Source organism: Serinus canaria, chromosome 3, assembly GCF_022539315.1.
Source record: "Serinus canaria isolate serCan28SL12 chromosome 3, serCan2020, whole genome shotgun sequence".
Taxonomy (NCBI): domain Eukaryota; kingdom Metazoa; phylum Chordata; class Aves; order Passeriformes; family Fringillidae; genus Serinus; species Serinus canaria.
The window spans coordinates 8,252,499-8,278,036 of record NC_066316.1 but is presented as its reverse complement, the minus strand read 5'-3'; the positions used below and the strand labels follow the sequence as shown (position 1 = coordinate 8,278,036).

General features: G+C 46.8%; 1 protein-coding gene across 1 annotated transcript in view; it reads right to left on the bottom strand.

Annotated features, from left to right (window-relative positions):
• The window catches only part of COQ8A (coenzyme Q8A), a 42,470-nt gene that overhangs the window by 2,416 nt on the left and 14,516 nt on the right, over positions 1-25,538 (bottom strand). The window contains exons 4-13 of the mRNA XM_050971953.1: positions 25,435-25,501; positions 17,582-17,656; positions 11,155-11,277; positions 7,542-7,627; positions 6,336-6,476; positions 5,188-5,269; positions 3,757-3,850; positions 2,796-2,937; positions 1,223-1,330; positions 435-500 (exon numbers count right to left, since the gene is read on the bottom strand). Of these exons, the coding sequence (XP_050827910.1) occupies positions 435-500; positions 1,223-1,330; positions 2,796-2,937; positions 3,757-3,850; positions 5,188-5,269; positions 6,336-6,476; positions 7,542-7,627; positions 11,155-11,277; positions 17,582-17,656; positions 25,435-25,501 (984 nt within the window). The remainder of the gene's footprint in view (positions 1-434; positions 501-1,222; positions 1,331-2,795; positions 2,938-3,756; positions 3,851-5,187; positions 5,270-6,335; positions 6,477-7,541; positions 7,628-11,154; positions 11,278-17,581; positions 17,657-25,434; positions 25,502-25,538) is intronic.

Here is a 25,538-nt window from a genome sequence, read left to right as displayed (position 1 = left end):
AGAGCTGACTGAGAGCAGCTTTAGGTGGCAGCTGCTGGCCCTGGCAGCTCAGTTACCCCGTGCAGAACATGGTGATCACAAAGGAAGCACGTTTGACTTCACATCCATTCATCTATCTGTGGAAAAGCAATTCCTGCATATCCTCATATAAAAATCACAGAATTGTGAGTGCTCTGATACACCCTGTTGCCCAAGGCCCCCAGCAAGCATCACTGCAGTGCACTTCTGTGAACATCCCACCTCAGAGAGCCAGCAGCTTGCAGCACATATGCAGACAGCCATGGCAAGGAAAAGGAACAGAGACTGCTCTCTTGCCTTCAGCCCTGCTTCCCTCCACACCCAAGGTGTATTCCAGTACAAAGTGATAACAGCTAAGAGATAAGAGTATTTGCAAAATCAAGTGCAGCTCTCCAGGACACACTGCAAGTCCTCACCTCTATGTAGACATCTGTGAACTTCTCATCAAACCCTCGTGTTGCTCCAAAGTCCAGCAGGGCCACCTGGAAATGGACAAAGCTGTTTGTATTAGAGTCAACCACTCTGGTGAAACTTGATCTTAAGAATGCTTCTGATGTCTTCAGGAAGCTCAGCTGGCTTTCCCAGCTCTCCTCTGCTCCTTACTGCCCCTGACTCCTTTATTCCCAGTCTGCAGCCCCAACAGCTGCACCAGTACAGGGCTGAGGCCAATGCCCAGTGCCCACACTGCCACACCTGCTCTGCTCCACTCAGGCTCCATGTGCAGGGACAGAGCAGCACTGAACCTTATCCCAGCACTTTGCAGCACAGACCTCAGGAAAAAAAGCAATTCCATCTGCTCTACAGAGTACAGACAAGCAGCCAGCCCAATGAGCAGGAATCCCTTATCTTCAGCACAGCACAAGAGCATTTAACTGAAGAGTCCTGGGCTCAGGTGTGTCCTGGTAGAGCACTGCCTGCTGCAGCTTCCCAGGGGCCACCTCCAGAGCAGATCCTGAGGTTAAGGAAGTAGCTGTGACTGCTCAAGGGCCAGGGTTACAGCAGCCCTGCTTTTCTATCCATCCCTAGAGAGGGCAAGTGGCAAAGGGAGGTTTCCCTGTGCTACCTGCCCGTGCCTCAAGGACAGGAAACAGAGAATTCAGTCAGGACTCATTAAGTGGGGAGTGGGAGTGAGGAATAATCAAAAGCTGGTGAAAACTGATAAACTGATGTTTGTATAGGCAGAAGAGTGGCTGCTCAGGCCTACCTTGTGCAGCTGTGGGTCATAGAAGAAGTTGGACCAGTTGGGGTCAGTCTGCATGTACCGAAACTCAAACAGCTCCCGCAGGCACAGCACCAGGATGTTGTGACAGATCTTGAAAAACAAGGAGAAACAAGAAACAAGTCAGGAGGGCAGCGAGCCCTGCTCACACCTGTAACTTAGAGCAGGCATCAGCAAACAGGGCACACATTGCCACCCCAGCAGGAACCATCTGCTCTGTGCTGCCAAACTCCTGCAGAGCTGAAGGAACACCTCTCACCACAACACCAGCAATTCCCAGCCCACCCCTGCCATGGGACATCCTCAGCAGATGGCACAGATGCTCCAGTGCTCATCCAACTGCATTCTGGTCCTGCCTTTTCACTTTCCGGCATTGACTACACACTGGGTGCCTGCAAGAACGGAATCTTGTATGAAAGCAGACCCAGCTTTCACTCCTGTGGGCTCAGCACTGACCCAGCCTGAGGGAGGAGCAGAGAGCCACACCTTGGGACTGACAGGCACAGAGAAGCAAGAGCAGCAGTCCCTGAAACCCCCCCTGCTGGATTACATACTCCAGCAGAGCTTTGCTGTGAGAATTGCTGAGCTGGAGCCTGTTTAGCAGAACTGGCAGCCTCACTCTGCCCCTCTCCAGCTTCTGCAAAGCTGAGTGGAACATCATATCCGAGGTGGAAGGAAGAGAGCACCAAATGCAAGCCCAGCCCTGCTACAGGACACTGCCATTTGGGTCAGAAGGCAGAGGGTCAGCCAGCCCAGTGGCTTACAGGAAAGAAGGGCTCGTCCTGCAGCAACACCCCAGCTCAGAGTCTTTTAAAATGAGTCCTGGAGATAGAGCAGCTCATTGCTGGGGACAGTCCCTAAGAATAGCCAGCCAGCTCTGGCACTGCTTCAAATCTAATGTGACACTGAGATCTGTTTAACTAGAGGAACAGACTCTGCCCTCTTTCCCAGTGACCTAACAGCTGACAGCTCACACCACACACACAGACACACACACATCCAAATACCAGGACAGTTATTTCTGCTACTAGGACAGCTGCTTGTCCCACCACAGCACTCCAATCCCTGGCTATATTCAGCACAACACCCACCTATCCCCACATCCCTGCTTTTGTTTACTGACAGGTACTTTTCCAGCAGCCCTGTGCAGCACAGGTCAGTCCTGCAGGAATGACACCCAGCTACTTGTACTGGGATGATTCTGCCATCCTGCCCAGAAGAGCAGCTGCATAAAGCACCTTTGCCCTTACTGACAGTCTCCCCAAACTTAAGGTCACCAGAAATGGCATCACACAGTGAGGCTACCTCCCCTTCAGCTGCCCTTGCAATTCATCACCTCTAACCCCTCCCTACTGAGTGCTGGTGCCTGCAAGGCCCAAATAAGCCTGGAGAGACTCCAGTGTCACTGCCACCTTCCCTAAACAAGTCCTCCTCGAGGCTCCAGACACTCCTGCTCAGGGTTTGCTGTGCCACAAGGCATGCACCCAAGTCTGGCAGTCATGGACAGGCTGAGCCCAGGGCTCTGAGCAAGGGCAGACACCCACCATCCCAAATTTACCTCATTTCGAATCTCCTGGCTCAGTCCTTCAGCTTGATCCAAGGGAAAGCCAGACACCAGCTCTGTGGTCAGCACGTGCTTGCTGCACAGCTCATCTATTACTCTTGGTACATAAAAGAAGGGGTGGTCTTTCAGCAGCTCCCTAGGGATGGAGAAAGGAGAGGAAAAGGTTTAGGAGCCCTGAGAGCAGACAGACCATCAGCAACACCTCACATAGCCCTTGACCAGCCTCTCCCCACACGCTGGCTGGGGCTGCCAGAAAATGTTTCCCTCAGCAATTACAGCAGGGATTAAGTCAGCAGAAACCCTGCCAGTGACTTGGAGCTGCTGCCAGCTCCTGAGGTCACATCTCCTGCCAGAGCAGTGATATGAAGAAGGCTCCAGGCCGGTGCATCAAGGGGCACTGGGCCCTTTTGCTGACCCCACTTGGCTTTAGGGCCAGACTACACCCATGGAAGAATTGCTTTGCCAGGGGGAGCAGGGACACAGGGACAGTTCTGCAGCAGGACAGGAAGAGCATCCAGCCACCATGTAAAAATAATCTGGGTGCTCTGGCAGGCCCAGGGAGCAGGCAGCACTGGTGGTGGTAACAGCTCTGAGAGAGCTGAACTGAAAACCTCCTAGGCTGAAGGATGGGAGAAATTAACAACAGGCTGAGGTAAGAGCACATGGAAGAGCACTGCAACCCAGCCTCAGGAGTTACTGCAGCACCTTCCCATGTGGCACAACAGACAGACTGGCAAGGGAGGAGGTTATCACATTTCAGCTGACAGAAGCCATGCCCAGCTGAGACAAGGTGGTGATTTTGGGGGACAGCTCAGGCCACAACCATGCACCCTTCCCCTGTGCCACATGGCAGGGCACAGCAGTCAGCTGCCCACCATCCCTGAGGTTAAGCAACCTCTCCTGCCTCTCTCCCACACACACAGAGAAGGGGCTCAAGGCAATGGTGGGAACATACTGGAATTTCCTTGCACAGGCAGCTTCTCTCAGGTAGTCACACTCCAGGGCCAGCTCTCTGCTCACAACTTCAATCAAATGCTCTGGGAACAAACCTGAAAGTCAAACAGCACAGCAGAGAGCAGGCTTAGAAGAAAAGGTTCTCCTCAGGCTAAGCTTCCCAGAGCTGCAGCTGAGGAGCAGCCTGCTATCCATCCAGCTGAGCTGAGGAGCACAGGAGGCCCCAGAGAGCCAAGGTGCATTTCCAACCAGCTGCAGGTTGTGCAGTAATCACAGGCCCAGGCTACACAGCTGCTCCTAAGTCAAGGTGCATCCACAGCACTGCCCTGTCATCTCCCACCCCACAGCCCAAACTGTCCCTTCCTGCTATTGGCATGGCTGTGCAGGGACACACACCAAAGACAAGCACCCAAACACTGGGCAAAAGCAGCAAAAACAGCTCCATATCTGCCTGCAAGTGGCAGCAGGCACTGCCAGGTAGAAACAGTCAGCATGACTAATAGAGTGTACTGCAGCAGCAGCACGTAGCCAGGGCCTGAGATGCCAAGCCCAGTCCTCTTAGTCTTGAATTTGGAAAACCAATCTGCTTCTTGGGCCAGACACAGCTGGGGCTGCAGCAACCTCTGCAGGGCCCTGCCCAGCCACCAGAGAGAACAGTGCCAGATTTTGTCAGCACCCAGCCTGATTTTAGAGCAGCATTTGTACAGTCCCACTAATATGTACAGCTGCTGCAAGCACGTATTTGGAAAAAGGAGTAGTAAGTCCTGCATTCCCTGTGGGAAAAGGAAATATCTGTGTGCTGGGACACTGAGCAAGTTCTATGTCAGAAAGATCTCCACAGCTCTGAAAGAATAGAGAACATCTGGGAAGAGCACAGAATGGCAGGCATGGAAAGCTACAAGGGAACATGGAGAAGAAGGAGTTCTGCTAAATGTACCAGAAAGTAAGAGGACAAAGCAAGACTACCTCACCTGAACACTGCCCAAACTCCAAGCCTAGAAAGCCATCAAAAGTGAGTATTCCCAGGCATTTTATATTTTGCCAAGAATCCCTATGGGTCTGTCTCTATAGAGAACACACAGAGACAAGTGCAGGTTACTCTGGCAGGTGTGTGCATACACATGGCCAGCAAACACACAGCTGCACTTCCCACCCCACCAAGTGGGCACTGGAGCAGGCAGGTGCCCCAGCAAAGGCAGCACTGCTCTGCAGCACAACAGAGGAACAGAACATGGCTCCCCAAGCTGGCCCTGCACCCTCTGGCCACATCTGCTGCCTTCTGCAGGAAATCTGCTCCTGGGCACACAATATCCTTAAGTTCCTTTCCCCAGTCCTTGGAGGGACACATGAAATGTGCTGCTTGAAAGAGGTTGGCAGAACTCCCCCTGCACTACTGGGAACACAGGGCCTGCCAGGGTCTCTGTCTTTTTACCTTCAGGGAGAATATTGCTCATGCTCAGGACAGCCATCAGGTTGTTGACATCACTGTTGATGCTCTGGGCAACTCCAGGGTACTGTGGGACAGAAAGGGAGAGAGCAGCGTTGAGGTCAGATTGCCTGGTTGTACACCTGGCTCAGCATCCACTGCCCCCACATCCCAATGGGCCAGGGTATTCCTGAGCCACACATCCCTCCTCTAAAAGCTTATTCAAAGCCCAGCATCTAAACCAGGGGACAGACAGAAAGGCTAAGATGCAGCTCTTTGCAATCAGAATGGCTTATTCAGATCCTCTGATGGGAATTCTTCCAACACATAACGCATTCTCAGAGACACAAATCTCCCAACAGCCATGGCAGTCAGTCCTTCCCTCCCACAGCTGAAAGCACACACCCCTGAAAGCCCCAGTGTGTCATTCCCAGCAGTAGGGCAAGTGGTGAGGCCCCAGCCCAGTCCTGGCAAAGGCACCTCATCCTGTTCTCACCCTGTCTGTCAAGAAGGGAAGGAGCCTGCACTGCTGAGGAAAATGTGTGCTGATGCCAGAGGGTTGAGTTTCTGCTGCTGTTACCTTGGCCTGACTTCAGAGTGTACTTGGGACACAAATGGCTTCAGAAGACACCCACACCCATTGATACTATTTCTAAAGTCTCCCCATACCACAAAAACCCACCAAAGAGCTGACCAGCTTTGCCTGGGATACTGCTCAGTCAGCAGGAACCTCACTCCTTGGGATTATAAACCATGCTGTACAAGGAGTTTTAGCTCCAGAACATCCTTTTGTTGGAAACAGCCACCTGAGATTGCTGACACCCAGAAAGGGGCCTGGGGCGTGTGCACATCCCAGAAAGGGGACTGACCTAGGGAGCAGGTGGGACCCTCCCATACAGCCCTAAAAGCACAAGCAGTCCCTCAGCACCATTATCCCATACTGCAGTGAAGAACCTATGGGATGTCTCTGTTCATCTGGACTCAGAGTGGCTCAGGCTGCAAAACCTTTCCTGTCTCTTCCACTCAGCTTGCACTACATAAGACATCACACCTTTACTTCCATTCAAATCTTTCTTATTTCTCTAGCAGTACGCACAGAGCTCCCCTGCCCTTCTCTGAGCACAAACAAGACATGGCTGCTTTGTAAAGCTCACCTGGATTTTCATGGCAACTTCTTTCCCGTTTTTCAAGCGTGCCAGATGAACCTGACCAATTGAAGCAGCAGCAAAGGGACGTTCTTCAAAGGACTCCAGTTTGTCCCTCCAGTTGGGGCCCAGATCGTTGTTCAGAGTTTTCTACAAATAAATAGAAAGGATCAGGGTATGGGAAGCAAAGATTTACAACCTTCAGTCTTGGAAATCATGTTCCTCTAAGGTGACTGAGTTCTGAGTACCTATAACCTGCTTTCTAGACCATCCTCTGTGCCTTGTCATTGCACTCCAGGGCAAGGAGTGGTGCAGCCAGCAATGCTGCCCCAGCACCAAACAGGTGCTGATCAGATCTCTGTGGGGCTCTGCCCTAAGGGACAGAAATCTTGAACACAAACACTGCTGCCTTGGCATACAAACATCCCCTTTTAGGTGCCACTTGCTATCTTCCAGAAAATGAGCTAAGAAAATGAGTTAGCTATTTCTCCTCTTTTATCATCCTGCCAAGCTGAAGAGAAGCAATCCAGGCATGACTCTCTTTAAGGCAATATTGACAATTAAACATCACAGCCTGCTTTAACATCTTTTTTGCTTCCCTGCCAGACTGCCATATTTAAGTTCCAGCTCTGCTTAGTGTATTTCAGAAGATCAGTAGTGCTGGCAGTTCCTTTGGCATCACCCTTTACACAGTAATTTACAGAGAACATAAGCACTGGGGAAAGCAAACTTAGTTCACTTCAATCTGGGTTTTCTTGACTGCAAGTTAACCAAAATGTTAAGAACAAAGCTGCTGGTTATTTTCCATCAGACTGAGGCTTGTAAGTCTGTTTCTAAAATGGGACGTAGACATAACTAGACACCACCTTAAGACCCACAAGAAAAAGAAGAGGAAACACAAGAGGAGGGTATACTCAAGAAGACCCTATAACCATATTTGTGGTAGCATCCTGCTCCATATCAACAATAATCTCAGGACATGAAAAACTCCCACATTTTTTCCCCTCTGTCTAGACCTGAACTTTCAATTTTTTGAGAGAAAAGACAGCACGTTATTGAGAGAAGGAATCCCACATTACCCCCAACTGAAAATATGTAACCTTATTGAAATATTCATAAAATCCCCATCCACCTCTCTTACTAGGGCATGTCACAGGTGACATTTTTTCTGTCCATTGTCCCTTTCCCTGACAGGCACTCAGGAATATTCCTCACCATCATCTGCTTTATTGGCATGAAGTCGGCGCTCTGACGCACACGCTCAAAAATCCTCTGCAGGTGGGGGTTGATGAAGGCATCATCTGCCAAGGGAAAGCACACAGCACTCAGTGCAGGCATTGCATCCTTCAACACACAAAGAAATGTGCTCCTGCATCCAGGCAAGTCAGGCACACCCCAGTGAAGGTTTTAGAAGTAATTCTTTAATTCTTTTGGTGTGGTGACAGGTGACAGACCCAAGAGCAGAGTGTTCTGCCTCTGTCACACACCAGCCCATCTTCTGGCTGGCAGCAGTACAGCATCCAGGGCTAGGAGAGGCCACTGCCTCATGGAAACACAGGTCACAGAAGGGACCCCTGGAGAGCCAACCCAACGCTCCAAGGTTCCCAGTGTGGTTTAATCCAGTTCATGTTAAGGGGCAGCAGCTCCTCTAGAATGCTGTGCAATGGTAAAACACCATTTACACAAGTACTGAACTCTTGGAGCAATCAGGATTCAGCATCTGCTACTGTAAACAAGTGCCCAAACACAGAGCAACTACAAATGGGCAGAAGAGAACACAAACTTTTAAGCAGAAGTATTTAGCAAGCAAATATTTACACTTATAAGAGGAGGGGTTGGGGCATCTTGAAAGATTAGTCCTCTGCTTGAGCAAAGGCTTCTGCAACAACTCAGAGAAAAACCAGCACGGCTGGCAAACTTTTCATTTCATAAATGATTATAGAGGAATCAGATTTATCATCTGCTGCTCTCCCAACACTGGAAAAGTCCGGCTACAAGCCTTGATCCTGAGAACTGAACCTGCACATGCAATTGTGAGATTCAAACAAAAATTTATTGTTCCTCTCTAAGTACGCATGCATGAACCACCTTATATCTATCCCAGGAAACAAGAAACAAACAGTGACCTTAAGAGGACTGTCCTGGGAAGAAGGATGCAAAGGAATGGAGAAAAAAAAGATTAATAATGCAGAGATGTGACATTAACACTCAGCATTGTTTACAAATTCCCACTGAAGCCATAGCAGCATTTGAAAGCACTAAGAAACCCCACTGTGGAACCAAGAGGAGTTTTTAAGAGGAGCAGGCTTTGCAGGAACAGTGAGTAGAGCTCCTGCTGTGACGTTACAAACCCGCAGGAAGGTGAGACATTGCATTTGCGTGTGCACTGAAACAAACACCTGCTCTGTCACTGATGGTGTATCACTGCCCAGCCTCTGAACATGCTAAAAAATATTCCCAGGGCTCTGTGAAGGTATTAACCATCATGCTGCAACGTGTCACCTGCACTGCCAAGGGTGACTGGGCAAAAGGAGAAGGGATCTCACTAAGAGTGACTCCCACTCCCAGAAGCCATTTGTGTCAAAGTATCAGCATCTGCCACAGGCATTCAGGATCAGCTTCCTTTATTCTGCTCACTGCTGACATCCATAAAGCTCTCAAGGAGTTTCCACCCCTAGTATGGGAGGGCATCCATCCTTAGCTGGGGTGTTTGACCACCCCAATCCTTTGTCCATGAGCACAATGTCAAATAGCCAAGGAATCTGCAAGTCCAGGCTGACTGTACAGAAACTCAGCAGCAATGTCAAAAATCAGCCTTGCCGTGGAAGCAGCTCTGCCAGGCTTACAACATGCTGATGAATAAGGTTTTACGTCTTTGTGGTCAAGTGCTGAGGCTTTACTGGAACAAAACACAAAGCAGGAGCCAAGGTAGGGCACTCTCAGCTGGCAAATGCAGCTGCCTTTCCACCATCTCCCAGAACACAGGATGACTGGGGGCCTTTGGCATCTTTTCTGTGCATGACCTTTAGGAATGTGGGTCCCTAACAAAGCCACTGACTCCCAGATCAGGGAGACACAAGAGACATCAGGGGTTTTAAGGACACTGCTTTGTGACTTGTGCTCAGCTACAGGGACCCCCTGCCCCCAGTTAGCACCAGAACTGCTGACAGAAGCAGTGAATTCAAACTCACCAGGCCCCAGAGAAGCCCATGGAGTGGCAGGACCTGCATGAAACCCTCCTGTCCCAACAGCCACCCCAAGAAACAGACACTCTGCATTGTCTGATTTATCTCACCACAGCTGTCCCCCAGCAAGGTCACCACGGGCCTGTGTTCTTGCCAGGCACAGCAGAGTCCACACACTTATAGCAAGAGTCCAAATGAGGGCTGGGTACAACCACTGAGGTTGCTGAAGGCCTGTTCCTGACACCAGAGTGAAGTCAATCACCAAGCATTTGACACTCCTGCCAGAGCACCGTAACTTTAGGAGACAGCAGGCAAGTTATAAAAACCCAGAACATTTCTGCTCCTCAGAGGCAGCCTTTCATAGCTCCCCCGTCTGCACTCACACCCAGGCCTAGGGCAGCTGTGACCACACTTGGGCACACAGCAGGCACAACTCAGTGGTGTCCCAAGAATCTGAAATTAATCCCACCTATGGCAGATGAGTTTAACTGCAGAGCTGATTTCCAGGCATGGCTTGCTCAGCCCACATCCCAGAGGCACTGGAAAGCAAGGAGCACAGGAGCTCCTCCTGGATCTGCACTGTGAGCCATCAGTGGCACCTGGCAGTTTCTGGAGGGTGAGAAAACAGCACGTGGGTGGCAGCCTTTGACACAGCAGCTGAAGCCTCCCACTAGGCTCTGCCAGGTGGCCATCAGCCTGGCAACCACCTAAACCAATTGATGAGCAAATGAAATGCCAATCGGGGCTCTCTGGGACTGATCTTGTTTTGGTGGCAAGCCCAAAGTATTTAATACTCTATGAGATCCAGTCTTATCAGTTAATACCTACAAAAATTTTAAGTAGAAGCACAAGCTTCAAACCCTCAGACACTTACTCAATTTCTAAAACATATTGAAAGCTATTTCCAGACAAGTCTCACAGCTATTTTTGGCTGGTTCTTTCCTTCCCTATCAGGCTGGGCAGGAAGGCAAATTGGAAAGATCCAGATAAGGTTTGAACTGAGCACACCTGCCAACTCCCTAACAGTTTAGTGCAGACACTGATGTCACTCATGCCTTCACCTGTGGTCAATGGCCTCAGAGCTCAATGGGTTAAGCAGCAGTTTGAAGTCTTCTCAGGATGGAAACAGGTGTTTTATACCTGGTAAGATTATCAGCTGTACTGGCCTTTCCAGTAAAGCTTCAGTGCCCACAGAGCATGTAAACCACAATCACGTTGCTATAATGGGAGAGTATTGTGGATATAGCCTTGACCACTTTTGGTGAACAAAGAACAGGATCACATTCTTGTTGTCAGCCTCCTCCTTTCTAGCAGGACACCTGCAATTAGAGTGTAGCACAGCTCTGCTTCTTAACAACTGCTTGTAACACAGACACTAAAATTCACAGTGTCACCCTATTGTCAACCAATTTCAGTTATGCATAATAAGGTCATTGAGAGTGATGGTGTATAAGTGTATCCATCTATTTAATTCATACTGGGATTAGATGGAACTCAAACATTTCCATCACTGCTCTCACAGGTGAAAGCCATTTGTTCAGAGTCTCCACATTCATTTGACACTGCCTGATTGCAGATAGCTGAGCCTGTGTCACACCTGGCAGCACTAAGGACAGCTGAGGACCTGTGCTAAGGACACTTACCTTGAATGCTTAGCATCTGTCCCAGCTTCAGTGCTGCTCCCCGGACCTTGCACAAGGTCCTCACGATCCTTTCTGCATTGGCCTCTGACAGGAAGGGGCTGGAATCCATCACTGCTTTCTTCCCTGAGGGAAAGGAAAGAGAGTATGAATGAAGAACACCCTAATCTTAGCAAGCCCAAATTCAACAGGAGATTTGCCCTTCCCTAGGGAAATCAAACCAGGACTACACTGAGTGCCTTCACTGCAACCCAGGACTGAACTGTCCATGTGTCTTGGGACAACTTTGGCATCCTTGGCTTGAGGGCTAGGAGCAGCAAGTCACAGCCTCCAAGAATGTGCTGCTCTGCAAACTGTCTGGGCTCCTGGGTAATGTTGGTGCTTGAACTCACTGTGCCAGCCAGCACAGCCCAAAACACTGTGCAAAGGTGGCTTGAGTCCCACACCACAGGCTGCAGCACAGCCACAGCCTCAGAAGGGCAGTGGGAGTGAGCCTCAAAGGGGAATCCTCAAAAGCCTTGGAAGAACATTGGCACAGACCAACAGGCCTCTTCCAGGCTCCTAATGTGGAAGCCTACACAGAACAAGGCCATAAAATACACACTCAAACACACACTTTCCTGTCCCCAAGGACGTGTAAAGCCTGATGTCTGACAGGCTCAGAGAGGTCACAAAGCCTTGTACACACCAGTGCCAAGTATGCTCCAAGTATGCAACAGGGGGATTGTGTGGCATAAGAAGCACTTCACTTTAGTTTTTTGGGGTTTTTTTATTAAGGGAGAGGGGAAGGAGATCCTGATTCTAGTTTGTGGTCCCTTTGGGAGAAGCAGCCCAGAGCTACCATCCAGGGCAATGCCCAGGAGGAGCAGGGCCAGAGGGGGCAGGCAAACACCCACCCACCTCTCCTGCTGCCAGCCAGCCAAGCAGGAGGAAGGTCAGGCCTTGCAGCCAGGCTGCAGAGCTCACAGCTCATATGTTGATCCTGCAGCTACATTGCTTTTGGAATACTTCAGAGGAACAGAAGACAGAACAGCTGAAGCCCCCACAAACAATAAGCAGGACCCAAAAAGGCACAGCAGATGAAAGCAGCCCTGGAGATCTCAGGCAGCAGATGGAAATTACTGGTGTGTCCTGTGCTGACCAGAGCAGCCAGAGCTCCTCTCCTGGATCTCTCAGGAAGGTACACAGAGGGACTTAGACTGGCCAGGGGACAGGAGAAATAACAGAGACAGACTGAAGCAGCTGCTGTCTAAACTCTGGTAGCTCCCACAACTTGGTACCATTTACTTGAGGTGCCAAGCATGTTCCTGATCTGACAGACACCCTTCAGTCCCTGCAAGCAACTGGATTGCTTATAGACCTTCCCTGCAGAAGTGGTTCCACAGAACTCTCCACTGGCAGAGCACAGATGTGTCAGGTACAGGCTGCTCTCCTGCCCTTCATTCCCTCTCTTTCTTTCACCTGTTTTGTGGAATAGCAGCAGGATGGGACTGCATGTGGGACATTCTCTCTACAAATCCCTGTCCTAAATCAAGGATGTACAGGAAAAAGAGGAATAAAACCGCCAGGAGTCCACAGGACAGCCATCCTGCTCCTGAGAGCAAGATATGCAAAAGCAGGACAGGTCCAGAATTCACCATTTCCAGCACATTGCAATCTTCAGAACACATTTTGCTCTGAACAATGGATGTAAGGAGACTTAGAGACTGAACAGATAAAGCAACCCAGGGCTGTGTCTCAAGTGTCCTGTCAGGAAAACTGTATCCTTAGCAATGAAGAGGCAGATCCCTGTATGAGATGACACACAGGACCTAGGGCAAGTACTGAATCAAAGCCATATCTCCCTTCACACCACTGCACACAAAAACATCCTCCTCTGAGTCAGCAGCAGAATAAAGAGGTTAGTTAATGATTAGAGCCACATTCAGAAGCCAGTGAACCTGGACAATTTTAACTCTTATCAGAGAAAGGGCCAAACACAGGCAGTCCCAAATCCTCTACTCCTGGCAGGCTCCTCACTGGAGTCAAGCCTCCAGGGGCAATACCTGAGCACCAGGCAGCCCAACAGCACAGGAACAGCTCTTGCTTGTGTACTTTGGTACAAGTGTGCCAAAGAACAAGAAGGTGACCTGGAAGCAAGAGTGAAAAGCAGTGCTATGTCAACAGCAAGACAGAAAACAGACCCAGGCTTCCAAGGCTGGGTGGAAAGGGAGTGGAGAATAAAATCCACCACAAGTTCATGAAAAAATACACCAATTTTCATTGAGTTAACATTTTTCCCAAAAGATGGCTGGCAACTTTTGGTGCCTCACATTATTTCTTCCCCATCTTCAGATCATAAAGCTGGTTTCACCTATTTCACTAGGGAAAGGAAAAAAGCCAACAAGTCACACACAAGCTGTGGCAACATGAACACCTCAGAAATTAAGGCTCCTGCAGCCACAGTGCCTGGGTCTGTGAGTTCTTCCACAGAACAGGCAGCAGGCAGACACCCTCCCTAGTGCTTGACCCACTTTTTCTTTTTTTTTCCTTTCCAAATTCAGAATTAGCATGAACCTTTGCAAACCTGTGTGCAACTCACTGCTGCATCACTCCTTTTCCACCTTCTTTGTCGCTGTCAAATGGAGAACTAGTGACTGGACTTTGTATTTGTTTTAGGACCATCTGCCACAGAAACTTTGGGGCAAAGGAATATTGAAGAACATGGCCTAAGCACTTGAGACTGACAACCCAAGAATATTGCACTACTGCCTTTCATAAGAAAATCCCTCTGTGTCCAAATCCAGGCCAAATGCCAGCCTGTCAGGGCTCTGTCCAGCCTGGCATTTGTGCAGTGCCTGAAGAGCTGCCCAGAACAGATCATTAATAAGTGACAAAGTTGTCCTTGAAACCAGTCTCTATACTTGTAACAGCAGCTGTTTATTTGGGCACTCTCATTTTAATTCCTGGGAATTTATTCTGCTTTCCCATTCCCACTCTGTGTGGGCCTTCTACTGTATTTACATACACACTTTAAATACTGAGGCTGCCATCAAGGTCAGAGACAGAGGAGGTTTTCAGCCTATCAGGAAAATTCAAACTGGAAATCAAGTCAGTCATCTTCTTTTTAACAAGATAAGATGAGCCAAACCACTTAAAGATGGCAGCATTAGGGCCTTAACATTAAAAAAACCAAAACCAAACAAAAAGAACTCAAACAACAAATAACCTGCACCTACTTACAAGAATTTGGCAGCAGAATGAATTTATGTCCAGAACATCAGGCTTGGACAAAAAAGGAAGAAATTCACCAATTCTTGCACTATTCTAGGCTAAGTCCCTAAGAAGTGAATTGTTTATGGAAAAAGAGACAATCCAAAGCAGGGAGAGAACAGTCCTGTGGCTACTAAACAAAGATTGGGAAGCTGAGCAGGAAAAAACAGATCAGCACTAGCACAATTGCTAGAGGTTGTGCAGGAGAGTAGGAATTTGCAGTCCCTCTGATAACAGCAATGGAAAGAAGAAGTACAAGCTGTGCTATCAGGATCATGTGTAGCTCAGGAATGTCTGGCTAAGGGGTTGGGACTAAAGGACCAGTGTTTCTAATTCCATTTTAAAGGTGTAAAGACACTTTAGTTTGTACTGTCTAAGCAAGAGGAGAGCAACCAAGAGAAAACTCTTCTTCATGACTCCTGGATGCCAGTGAGAGTGTGAAATTCTTAGGCATGCCTTTGGGCATACACACACATCCCACTTGTGTAAGTCTGGAGTGCCAAGAAGTTCCTATTAATATTTCAGCAGTAGGGAGAGAAACTACATCCTGCAGCAGCTTCCCAGGAAGAGGACAATAAGTCATTCTCAAAAGAGACAGGTCTCAGCCCAAACTCTGCTGCTAGCAGCCACAAAACCTGGGAACAAATGCCTCAAGCTGAAATCAGGAAAGGGGTGCAGAGGTATTTTTAAAGAAATGTAAAGGTACTTATGTCATGAGATTTCCCCCAAAAACAGCTCAGGCTGGTACTGTCAGAAAAACAGTGAGAAAATGGAATCTTGGACTCCCACTGTGTACCTGCCTATCCTCTGCTGGCATTTCTGCAGGAGCAGAGCCCATGGAGAGAACTCTCATTCATGGAACCTTACCCACCACTCTAAAATACTGTGGAAAACACACATCCAAGGACACTAGCTGTAGCTGAGTCACCTGGAAATCTTCCTGTGTCTTTTGCCTGAGAAGATCCACAAGAGTACAAAGGCTGGAAGTCTTTCACTTTCGCCTCACCTCCACACTTGCTGCTCTTGGCCCATTTTTAGTTCCACTATTGATATTACTCTCCTTTACAGCACAACCACTCCTCCAAGATCTTATCTAAGCAGACTTGACAGCAAGAGGGGAAGCAACAAGGAAAGGCAAACAAACACCTAAAAATAAAAGCCAGGTCATTTTCTTATTCCCTGCCTAGCACTGAAGCTGGCAGTTCTCATGGCTGCCTTTTTTAATCAAGGTTTATTCAAGAAAATCATTCTTCCCAAAGCAAGATTCAAGACTGTAGAGCAGGCTTCTGACAGAGAAAAATAGTAGTTTCCCCATCAAGAAGATAAAAGATTAAAAGTTTGGCCTTGCAGTTGCTTTATTGCAAGGAGAAAGTGTCTTCTACCCTCTAAATAATAAAAAAATAAAACTAATCCTTCTCATGCTGGAAGAGAGAGGAAAAAAGCTCATATTATTCCCTCAAACTTCAGAGCTCTGCAAGATCATGTTTTCATTCAGGGTGTGCCTAATTAGAAAACACTCTGGCAAGCAGAGAAATACCAACAGTTGTGCAATTCCACCTCTGTTAAAAGCAACACAAATCATCAGCTTCCAACAGGTATCAACAACCAGTCAAACATCCCAAGTGCTGAAAGCAAAAAGCCTTCAAGGATCCTCTACAGGATGAGCTGTATTTGCCTGGGTGCATGTTTTTAAATCAAAGCAAAGAAACCCTCCCATCCTCAAACACCTCAGGTCTTAGGGAGAAACAAGAACTCTTTGCCAAGGATCCTTTTCCTCTGCTGGGCTGCTCTGTATTGCCTTGCTGTTAATATTTGCAATTTGGTATTCCAAATACAAGCAGAGTTCTGGGTTGTCCACCCCTGCCTCCCACTAGTGGGAATGTGTTTCATATCCTGAAGTGTTGTTTTATGGTTTGGGAATTTATTTTGGTTGGGATTTTTTTGTTCAGTTTTGTTTTTTCAGTGTTTTTCCCCCTCCAAATTTCTTCATTTTTCAGCCACTCCAGTACCTCCTGAAACAGAGGCTCAGTTTCCATCCTTCTTCCACTCCTAAAGATGACCAGGGTGCAGACAGAAACTGAATTAGAGTAGAATTACAAGGACCCAGCAGTTGTGATTATCTGAAAGTAATGCTTCTGAACCAGGAACAACTTGACTTCATTTTTACTTCTAGCTACAAGTATTTCAACCTTTCACCAGCTCCCTCCAGTCACTGGAAGTAACCTAAACACACAACCACACCAGCCAAACCAGAGAAACCAGCTGGAGACCAAACTGCCTGCAGCAACTCTAACAGACCTTGACATTCTGCAGTATCCCAGCAAAGCTTTTTCTGGATAACAAACACGTGAATGGAACCACAAACTTTAGAGTAATCTCATGTTTTCTGGAGAACAACACCTGGATTTTCTATGCCCTAAAGCATTCACCCACAGACCCCCCCCCACAATATTTTACCAACAAACATGCTTAGAAGAAAGCCACCACAACATGATCAGAGACAACTTAGGAACATTTTACCTCCAATTTCACATAAGCTGGAAAGGAATGAGGATCAGGTCAATTTGCCAATTTGCACACCACAGCCTTTTGCATGTTATGAGAATCCTTTAGAAGGCAGCAAAACACAGATATTGGAAATAGACAATTCCCATTTATCAGGAGCATAAAGTGCTGTCTCTCTTACAGGAGAACAGCCATCCTCCAAGTTCCTCCTAGGGAGAACATCCTTTAATTGCAAACAGACTGCAGCCACTAACAAAATTTCCAGACACACAGGCTCATGTAAAGTTTCTGTACTGATAGAAATGCATTGTTTCACTGAACAGTTTAAGAAGAATTGCTAAGTGAAGACAATCCAAGAATGGGCACAGGGATAGTACTGAACCTCAGGGATGGCTATGGGAAAGTAAAGCTGTACAAATTGTGCTGGCACAAAGACATTCTCTGGAATATTCCTCTGACCTCTGTCTGTGTAGTGAGGCTGTGGTGTACTGGGATGGGAGAGAGCCAAGAGATGAAGAATAATATTGAAAATAAAAGAACTACCCATATCCCCTGTTATTCTGTCTCACTACCCAGCCTTCAAAAGAATACAAATTTTGCAAATGCAGGTAAACTGTGTCTAGAAATAAAGAGGAAGATAAAAAGAAAATGGAAGGACATTGAAATGGCTTACCATTGCGTTCCTCAGGTCTAAGGCTCTTCTTTGCCACTTCTGCCAGTGCCCCAATGCCAAGACCAACAGCTAGTCCTTTAAAATAACAAGAAAAAGACTCAAGTCAGAATGAAAAAAACCTTCCAAGCCACATACAGAGGCATTTCTGGTCATTAACTTTAAGCCACACATTCAAATGCACAACAGCTCTATTAGAACATCCTGGCCTTTGCAATGGAGTCATCTTCACTGGACACTGAAGAGTTTTCTCCTGTACTTCTTCAGCCCAGCATGCCAGCCAGGAATCATAGGCTAGGCCAGTCTGGGACATCTGGCTTTCATAAAGCATGTCACAAGTGTTACTCAGAGCTCTGTGCTCTGGCTCATGTCCTGCTGTAGACTCCAATCATGGAGTTTTAAAAAAGGGAAGAAAAAGAAGCCAAAACTCTCACAAACATGGTTCTCCAAGTAGAATTCTCAAGAAGGAACAGAATCCCTCTCACTGCCCACCATGCCACAACAGCAGGAGGAAAAAAACCTATTTAGGATGAAGCCACTGCCAATAGTGTGAAGCTGTGCAACCTGCTGCCTAAGCATTAGGTTTAATTGGGCTCATTAGCTGCCTCTTCCTTCTGTGAGCTCATTACTGTGATGAACAGAAACATGCTTTACCCCAAGGCTCACCTTACAGCAGCAGTGTTGCAACCTGCAGTCCAAGGAGCTGGGCTGGGCAGTAATCCCTCACAGCAGTAAATCCAGGAGACAAAAGAGCAGCACTCCCCATGCACTATCACCCTGGCAAGCAGTGAATTGCAGGGTGGTTTCACAGCCACAGGTTAAAGGACTGCAAAAGCAGCATTATCTGCCTCTGCTAACCAGAGCAAAGGCACCAAAGATTAAATGAGGCACAGATTTAATCATGCAGCAATCCATACAACCAAAGGCCTCACTGCCTTCCCAATATCAAATTATTTTTTTTTTCTGGATAATAAATGGCATGGGCAATCAGAACAGATGGTGCTGCTCCAATCTCCTCAGCAGTGGTGCATCCTGCTGTGCTCTACTCCCACACTGCTGACAGTACTGGGTGCACCTGCTTTCCAAGCACCCCAAGCCCTCCTTAAGGCACTGCTGGAAAACTTCCCAGGTAAAGCAACCAGGGAACAAAGTCAAAGTCAGCACAATGAAGGAAGCAGAGCTGTCCAGCACATGGCACTTTGCACGTGTGCAGGAAGAACCACATGCACAAGTTTTGTAGACTCAAGTGAGAAAGCCTGGCCACAAACAAGGTGACCCTCGTTCCTGCACTGGAGCTTTTCCTTTCTCCCATCAGGCAGTTACAACCCCTCTCTCCCAGTAGAATTTCAGGCTTGTATAGTTTGTCTGCTTCACAAAACAGCTCCACTTTTAATCTTACAGACTACATGCACTGGGGCCAGAGAATCCTGCATAAGGTGAAGCACAAGAGGCATCAATGACATTACAAGGTGGTTGGGGTTTGGGTCTTTTGGTTGGTTTGGTGGGGTCTTTTGTGGGATGGTTTTTGTTTGGGGTTTTTAAAATTTTTTTCTATATTTTCTGCAAGTTTTTCTATGGAGTCACAGCACTGAAGGAAGTCTGATGTTACTAACCAACTTGTGTAGACCCTTCAATTGTGCCAAACCATGCAACACCAATTAGCAAGTGGTTTGTACCAGAAATCCAGAGATTTTATTAGCTAAACAAAGTGAGAAATATATTCCTAGGCTTCACAGAAAACAAGCAAAAAGGCTTTTCAAACACAGCATAAACACCTACTAAAATGCTGATACACAATAATTTCCAATCAGATCCCACATGCAAGACAGTAATTTGGAGCAGGCAGTACCAAGAGTCAGACAGGAAGCCAATAAATACATATCTCATCAATAAGATGTGATTTTCTAGACTAAATACCACTCACAGAACATTTCTCTTGGCCTTGATCCCACTTTTACCACCTCCAAAACAATGCTCCCCACCACAAATCAGCTTGGTCATTGTCAGAGCCAGACTGAACTGAGTGGCAGCAATTGGTTTCAGATTAAAAACATTACATCTTCTTCTATAGGCTCTATGTTCAATGTCTAAAATTAAAAATTACCAGATTTACTGCCTGGACGTAAAATAAAACCTATCTGATGTTTCTAATCTCTTCATCATTAAGACACAAACCACTTCAAAGGTAAATGAAACTCTAGGAATCAGATTCTACTCTGTCTTGCAGAATAAAGCTGAAGAAGTTACAGCTTGTTCAAAAGCAGCTTGGGTTTACATCAGTGTGGGCAAGATCAGACTACAAAGGAACATGTTTTGCACCTTCCCTCTCATGGATGTGCACAGCTAAGCATCTGTGCTAATATTATAGACTGCACTAGAAAAAGAGCTGCTTTTTCAATAGGTACTCTTACAATTCCTCACTGCTCACTCTGTCCAATTTCCAAAAAAAAATGAACCCAAATCACCAATCAACAACAGTTTTAGATAAACTAAATAAAGTCAGACAAAAACAAGTGCATGGTTAAACAGCTGCTAAGCTTTTGAGATCTGAAGTTTTAACAAAGGCTTCAAGCATCTTCAAACTATAATCACAGTGTTTGCTGCTGCTGAGCAGTCAAGCTTGCAAGAAAGGAGGATGTAAAGGTGGATGTTTGGGGCTAAGGGGTTTGCCTTCCCAAGCAGCTGCTATAGATGCTGAGGTCCTGCTTCCCAGGAAGTACAGAACATCTGCCTGCCAGCAGGGAGTCATGAATGAACTCATCTTGCTGCTTTGCTTGAACATGGAGCTTTCTTTGTTTCCCTTCTGAAACTGTCTTTATCTCAGTTCCCAAGTCTTCTCCAAGTTTTTGCTCTTTGCTATTCCTTCCTGCAGTGGGAGGAAATGAGTAAGCAGCTCTATGGGGCTGAGCTGCTGCTGTTCACCTGTTACCAGGAACAAGTCACCCTCCAAAGAACCTCCAAAAGCACCCTCCTCCTCTGGGCCACTAATCTACTTGCACAGGACACTCCTCATGTCCTTCACTTCCCTTGTCTGCAAGAGGTGAATTTCCTCCAAGATTAATCATTTTGGGACACTTCTCAGCATTGCTCAACAGCCATTGTTCAGCACCTTGAAAAAATAATATCCTTAAGTACCTCTATGAAGTCACTCTCCTGCATTTTGCACTTCGTGCAGATTATTTCAGGCCTGGAAAATGCCCCTTGGTTCTATCCCAGCAGAGTGGCTCTAAGAATATTTTTCAGGCATCTGCAGCATCTGGTACACTTCAAACCAAGCCTATCAAGGGATGATCTAGAACCAGTTTTGTTCAGGGCAAAACCTCTTGCACAGCAACTGGACAACAAACAGGAGCTGCATGGCGCTGTTATCACTCTGCTCAGCCTGCCAAGCACAGGGTGGGAGCAAGACCCTCCCCTGGAGCAACCTGTGCCCTGGTTTTGGTCAGGTAAAACACCACAACCACTACACAGCACACATTGAAAGCTCCTCAGCTGAACAGGGCAATGAAGAACATAGTGAAAGGCTCATGGGTCAGGATAAGGACAGGGAGATCACTCAGCAATCACCATCACAGAAAACAGACTCGACCTGGGGAAATGAGCTCAATTTATTAGAGTAGGATAAGACATTCCTTCTACTCCTCCCTTCTTCCTGAGTTTAACTTCACCCCTGAATTCTCCACCTCCTTCCCCTCCCCAGCAGCACAGGGGGAAGGGGATGGTGGTTACAGCCATTCCACCTCACGTTGTTTCTGCTGCTCCTTCCTCCTCAGGGAGAAGAGAACTCCTCACACTCTGCCCCTGCTCCAGCATGGGGCTGCTCCCACAGGAGACAGTTCTCAAAAACTTCTCCAACAGGAGTCCTCTCCATGGGCTGCAGTTCTTCACAGCCTGCCCCTTCCACAGGGTGCAATCCTTCAGGAACAGGCTGCTCCAGGGGCACAAGTCCTGCCAGCAAACCTGCTCCTGTGGGGGCTTCCCACAGCTTTCTTCAAGCATCCATCTCTTCACTGGGAGCTCCTCCATGATCTACAGCTGGAACTCCCCCATTGTGGCCCTCCATGGGCTGCAGGGACACAGCTGCCCCACCATGGCCTTCACCAGGCTGCCAGAGAATCTCAGCTTCAGCATCTGGAGCACCTTCTCTACCTCCTTCTTCCCTGACCTTGGTGCCTGCTGGGCTGTTTCTCTCACTCCTCTCTCCAGCTGCATTTTTTTCTGGATTTTTTTTCTCCCTTCTTAACTCTTATCCCAGAGGCTCTGCCACCATGGTTGATGGCCTTGGCTTGGAGCCACCTTGGAGTTGGACATGGGGGAAGCTTCTGGAAGCTTCTCCCAGAAGCCACCCTGCAGCCAAATCCTTGACAAGCCAACCCAATCCACTCACATGAGGATCTGAATCCTGAAGCTGTCAGACCTGTATATACTTTACTAACATACCTCAACAGAGTAGGTTTTTGCTTTTTTTTCTTTTCAAATTTGTTAAAATCACATTAAATCTAGACTTCACTACAAGCTTCCTGAATTTTCTTTACTGCATAAGAATCTTATTATATCATTAAAATAATAAACTTAGAAACCAGGAATATGATTAGGGAGACAGGAACAGCTTAGAAAAGTCAAATAAGGGAAGGAAGGGAGAATGGAAATTAAAAAAAAGCCATCAAGAACTGAGTAGTGGAACTGATGACCGATCAGGCTACAAAACAAGCATGGAATAAAAAAACTGCAGAAAAATCTGTTTTGTCAATTACAATCCTGGGAAGAATAAATAAATAAAAATCAAGGATGCTATTTAGTACTATAAATACACCTACCAGCAGTCATTCTGGCTGCTGCAAGAAGCAAACAAAAATACATATAAAGGACTAAGAACTTCAGTAGAGGATCTTGTGCTGATCACAGAGCAGTATTAGCTCAGTATTATGGGCAAGTGTTGGAAAACATGATCTTCAATCTTTCCAGTAAAATGTTCTTTGCCCACAGAAGAGGTGAGAAGCCAGGCAAACTCAGCAGTCCAAGTATTTTTACCTCATGTTGCTAATTTGTCCATCACTCACCAGAGTGTCCTGACATCATGGCTGAGAAACAGCTGAACACTCCTGTAACACTGGAGGGGATGAAAGAAAACATGCAAAGACAGGAGGAGGAATGGGATCATGCCAAGAGCATGGGAATTCAGCTATCTGAATCCCAGGAACAGTTATATGAACTCTGGTTTTGACCTAGTCAACATCACTCCATCCTATCCAACATTAAAATAATACTGTTCTAATATGGAAATAAAGGGGGAAAGTGGGTTTTATTAAAAAAACCAAAAACCAAAAACCAAATGCTAGTTTGACTGGTGTGGAGATTGTAGGAGAAGAATCCACCTCAACCACTTTATTTCCCAGAATGATTTCCTGGGGGTCTTCAAATGAAGATGGCATCCCAAAGGACACAAGAAAAACCCTGCACAAAAGGTTTACTTGCTTTAAGGTTCGTTCCCTCACAGATATGGAGCAGCCTCCTGCCCTTAGTTATTTTTAAGGCAATGTAAAGAGCCAGGCAGTGGAGCAGGAAATAATCACCACCTCTGCCATTCCTTGTCTGATTCTAATCATTTGAATGTCCTAGGAAGTGAGGACACAGCTGTCTCACTAATATTCCACATGTTAACAGTGATGTTTCCTGCAGTATTTCTTCATCCTCCCCCATCCAACCTGGCCTTCAATACTTCCAGAGATGGGATATTCCCAGTTTCTCTGGGCAGGCTGTGCCAGTACCTCACCACTCTGAATAAAGGATTTATTCCTTTATAACAAATAACCTTTATAACTAATCCAAGCCTGCCCTCTCTCAATTTAAAGCCATTATCCCTCACCCTGTTACAACAGGTCCCTGTAAAAAGTCCCAAAATAACGCCAAGGAATATCTTAAACTGAAATAAACTACCTATAGACCACATCTTTTGTTTGCTAAGCCACTCTACTGACAGTATTGTTTCTCTTTGCTGTTGCAAATTAAAATTCAAAGGGAAAGATAAGCAATGAATGCTAACATGAGATTGCAGAGACCAGAGAATCTGAACAATTTCTGCAAAAGAATTTTCCCCCAGCAGCCCTCTAAAAGCAAGCACTCTCTCTTGCCAACCATTTTACTCATATAAAGCAGACAACTGGAGGAGAGAAGCAGGACCAAAAAAATAAATGACACACAGATGTCTGGAGATGCTGCTTCTAAGCAATCTCTTTCTTTCCTACTCTCCCTTGGTGGTTTTGGTCTGATGGGCTATTTGTTTTTGGGTTTTACCTTGAGGTTAGGAGAAGACAGGTTATACTTCCCCTAGAAGCATGAGTTAGCCTTCCCTCCCACAACAGCCTTGGGTGCCAGAAGCTGGAACATAAAGCAACAGCACTGGAACCCAAAGTTCACAGAAAATTTGGTCATCTGCCACTTCACATCACCAGCTGTAAGCAAGCAGCAACAGAGGAACTCAGAAGATGACAGCTAAAAGTGCTGTAATACTTCCCCTAACATTCAAGGCTAGATTAGAATAGACACCTGTGTGTTACTAGAGCTTAAGAACATAGTCAAGTGAGCTTTAAATTAATGTCTTGTAATTCCAAAAAGCAGATCATGAACCCTGCTTCCCCTTAAGAAATAATAAGCATGCTGTGAAGCCAGAGTGCCTGCAACAGACTACAGGGTTAAAGAGATCTGACAAGCATGAAAAACTTATCACAAAATTCACTTGCTGTTTCTTCCTGCACTGCATAGGATCAGCCCCTGCCCCAGCTCCTCCTAGTGTGCCTATTACTCTGACAAAAGGACACACAGAGAAAGAATAATTATTTTTTTTCTATAATAGTTGATTTGAATTACATTTGACAGGTTATTTTTCTTTCTTCTGGGATCTGTAACACAAGGATGTCTACTTTGTACGTGTGCTTCTCTATCAAATTTTGTGGAAGAGAATCACAAGAGCCACAAGAGACTGTTCACAAACCAGACAGACCACTATCATCTCAAAACAGCACAGTCACAAAAAAACCCAACCACAGCAACAGCCAGACTCCTCACCCAAGGAGGAGGATTACCTAAGTAGCACTAGTTGTGTTCATCTCTCCACCTGCAATATGTGATACCTTATTCCTTAGGAACATGTTAAGTCCTTTGATAACTTTAGATAAAAGACATTAAATAAGCATCATCTGTCAATAGAAGTTAAGCTATTTAGCTGCTTTTTGAAATAGTAAGTCCCATTCTGCAAGTAAAATTCATTTAGGTTTCAGCTAGCTTGATCTTACAAGCTTAGAATTTACATCCTTCCTGGGAGAAAATGGTCTACCAGCAATGACTAAGTAAATCAAACCTTGACTATTATCATTTCCCCATGCTCAAAAAGGAGTACCAGGAGGAAATTTTTTATATTTAAACACTGTTCAGAGAAGTAGCAAGGATAAGATTGGGAAAAGATTAATTAGAATAACAGCTGCTTCAGCTGTCTCTGCTTGAGAGTAACAGCAAACTGTAAGGACTGGGAGAGTCTCCTCAAAGTGCAATCTCATGTGCAGGACCAGGGTATTTGTACAGGCTGGGGAACAGCCTGCACCTCAGTCTCCCATTAGAACAGCACAGCCACATGCTATGTGTCACCATGACGGTGTGCAGCTCTACTGTGCACCCCCAAATCATCTGCCCCAAACTCTTAAGAGCAATGACAAAGCCCAAATCGAGCAGTTTGTGGGAAAGCACTTTCTTATTAGCAAGCTGAACTGGCAGATGGGAGCACCCAGTGGTGCAGAGCAGGAGCCCTGTCCCAGGCACCAGTGACAGCAGGTGCCATGGCAAAGGGGGCAGTACAGACTGACCTCCGAAGTTGGCGAGGCGGCCGATCCTGGTGACAGGAACCTTCCTCTCCCGGGCCCGCTCACTGAGCTGCAGGGGAGAGAGAGAGGGGAAAAACAAAAGAAAT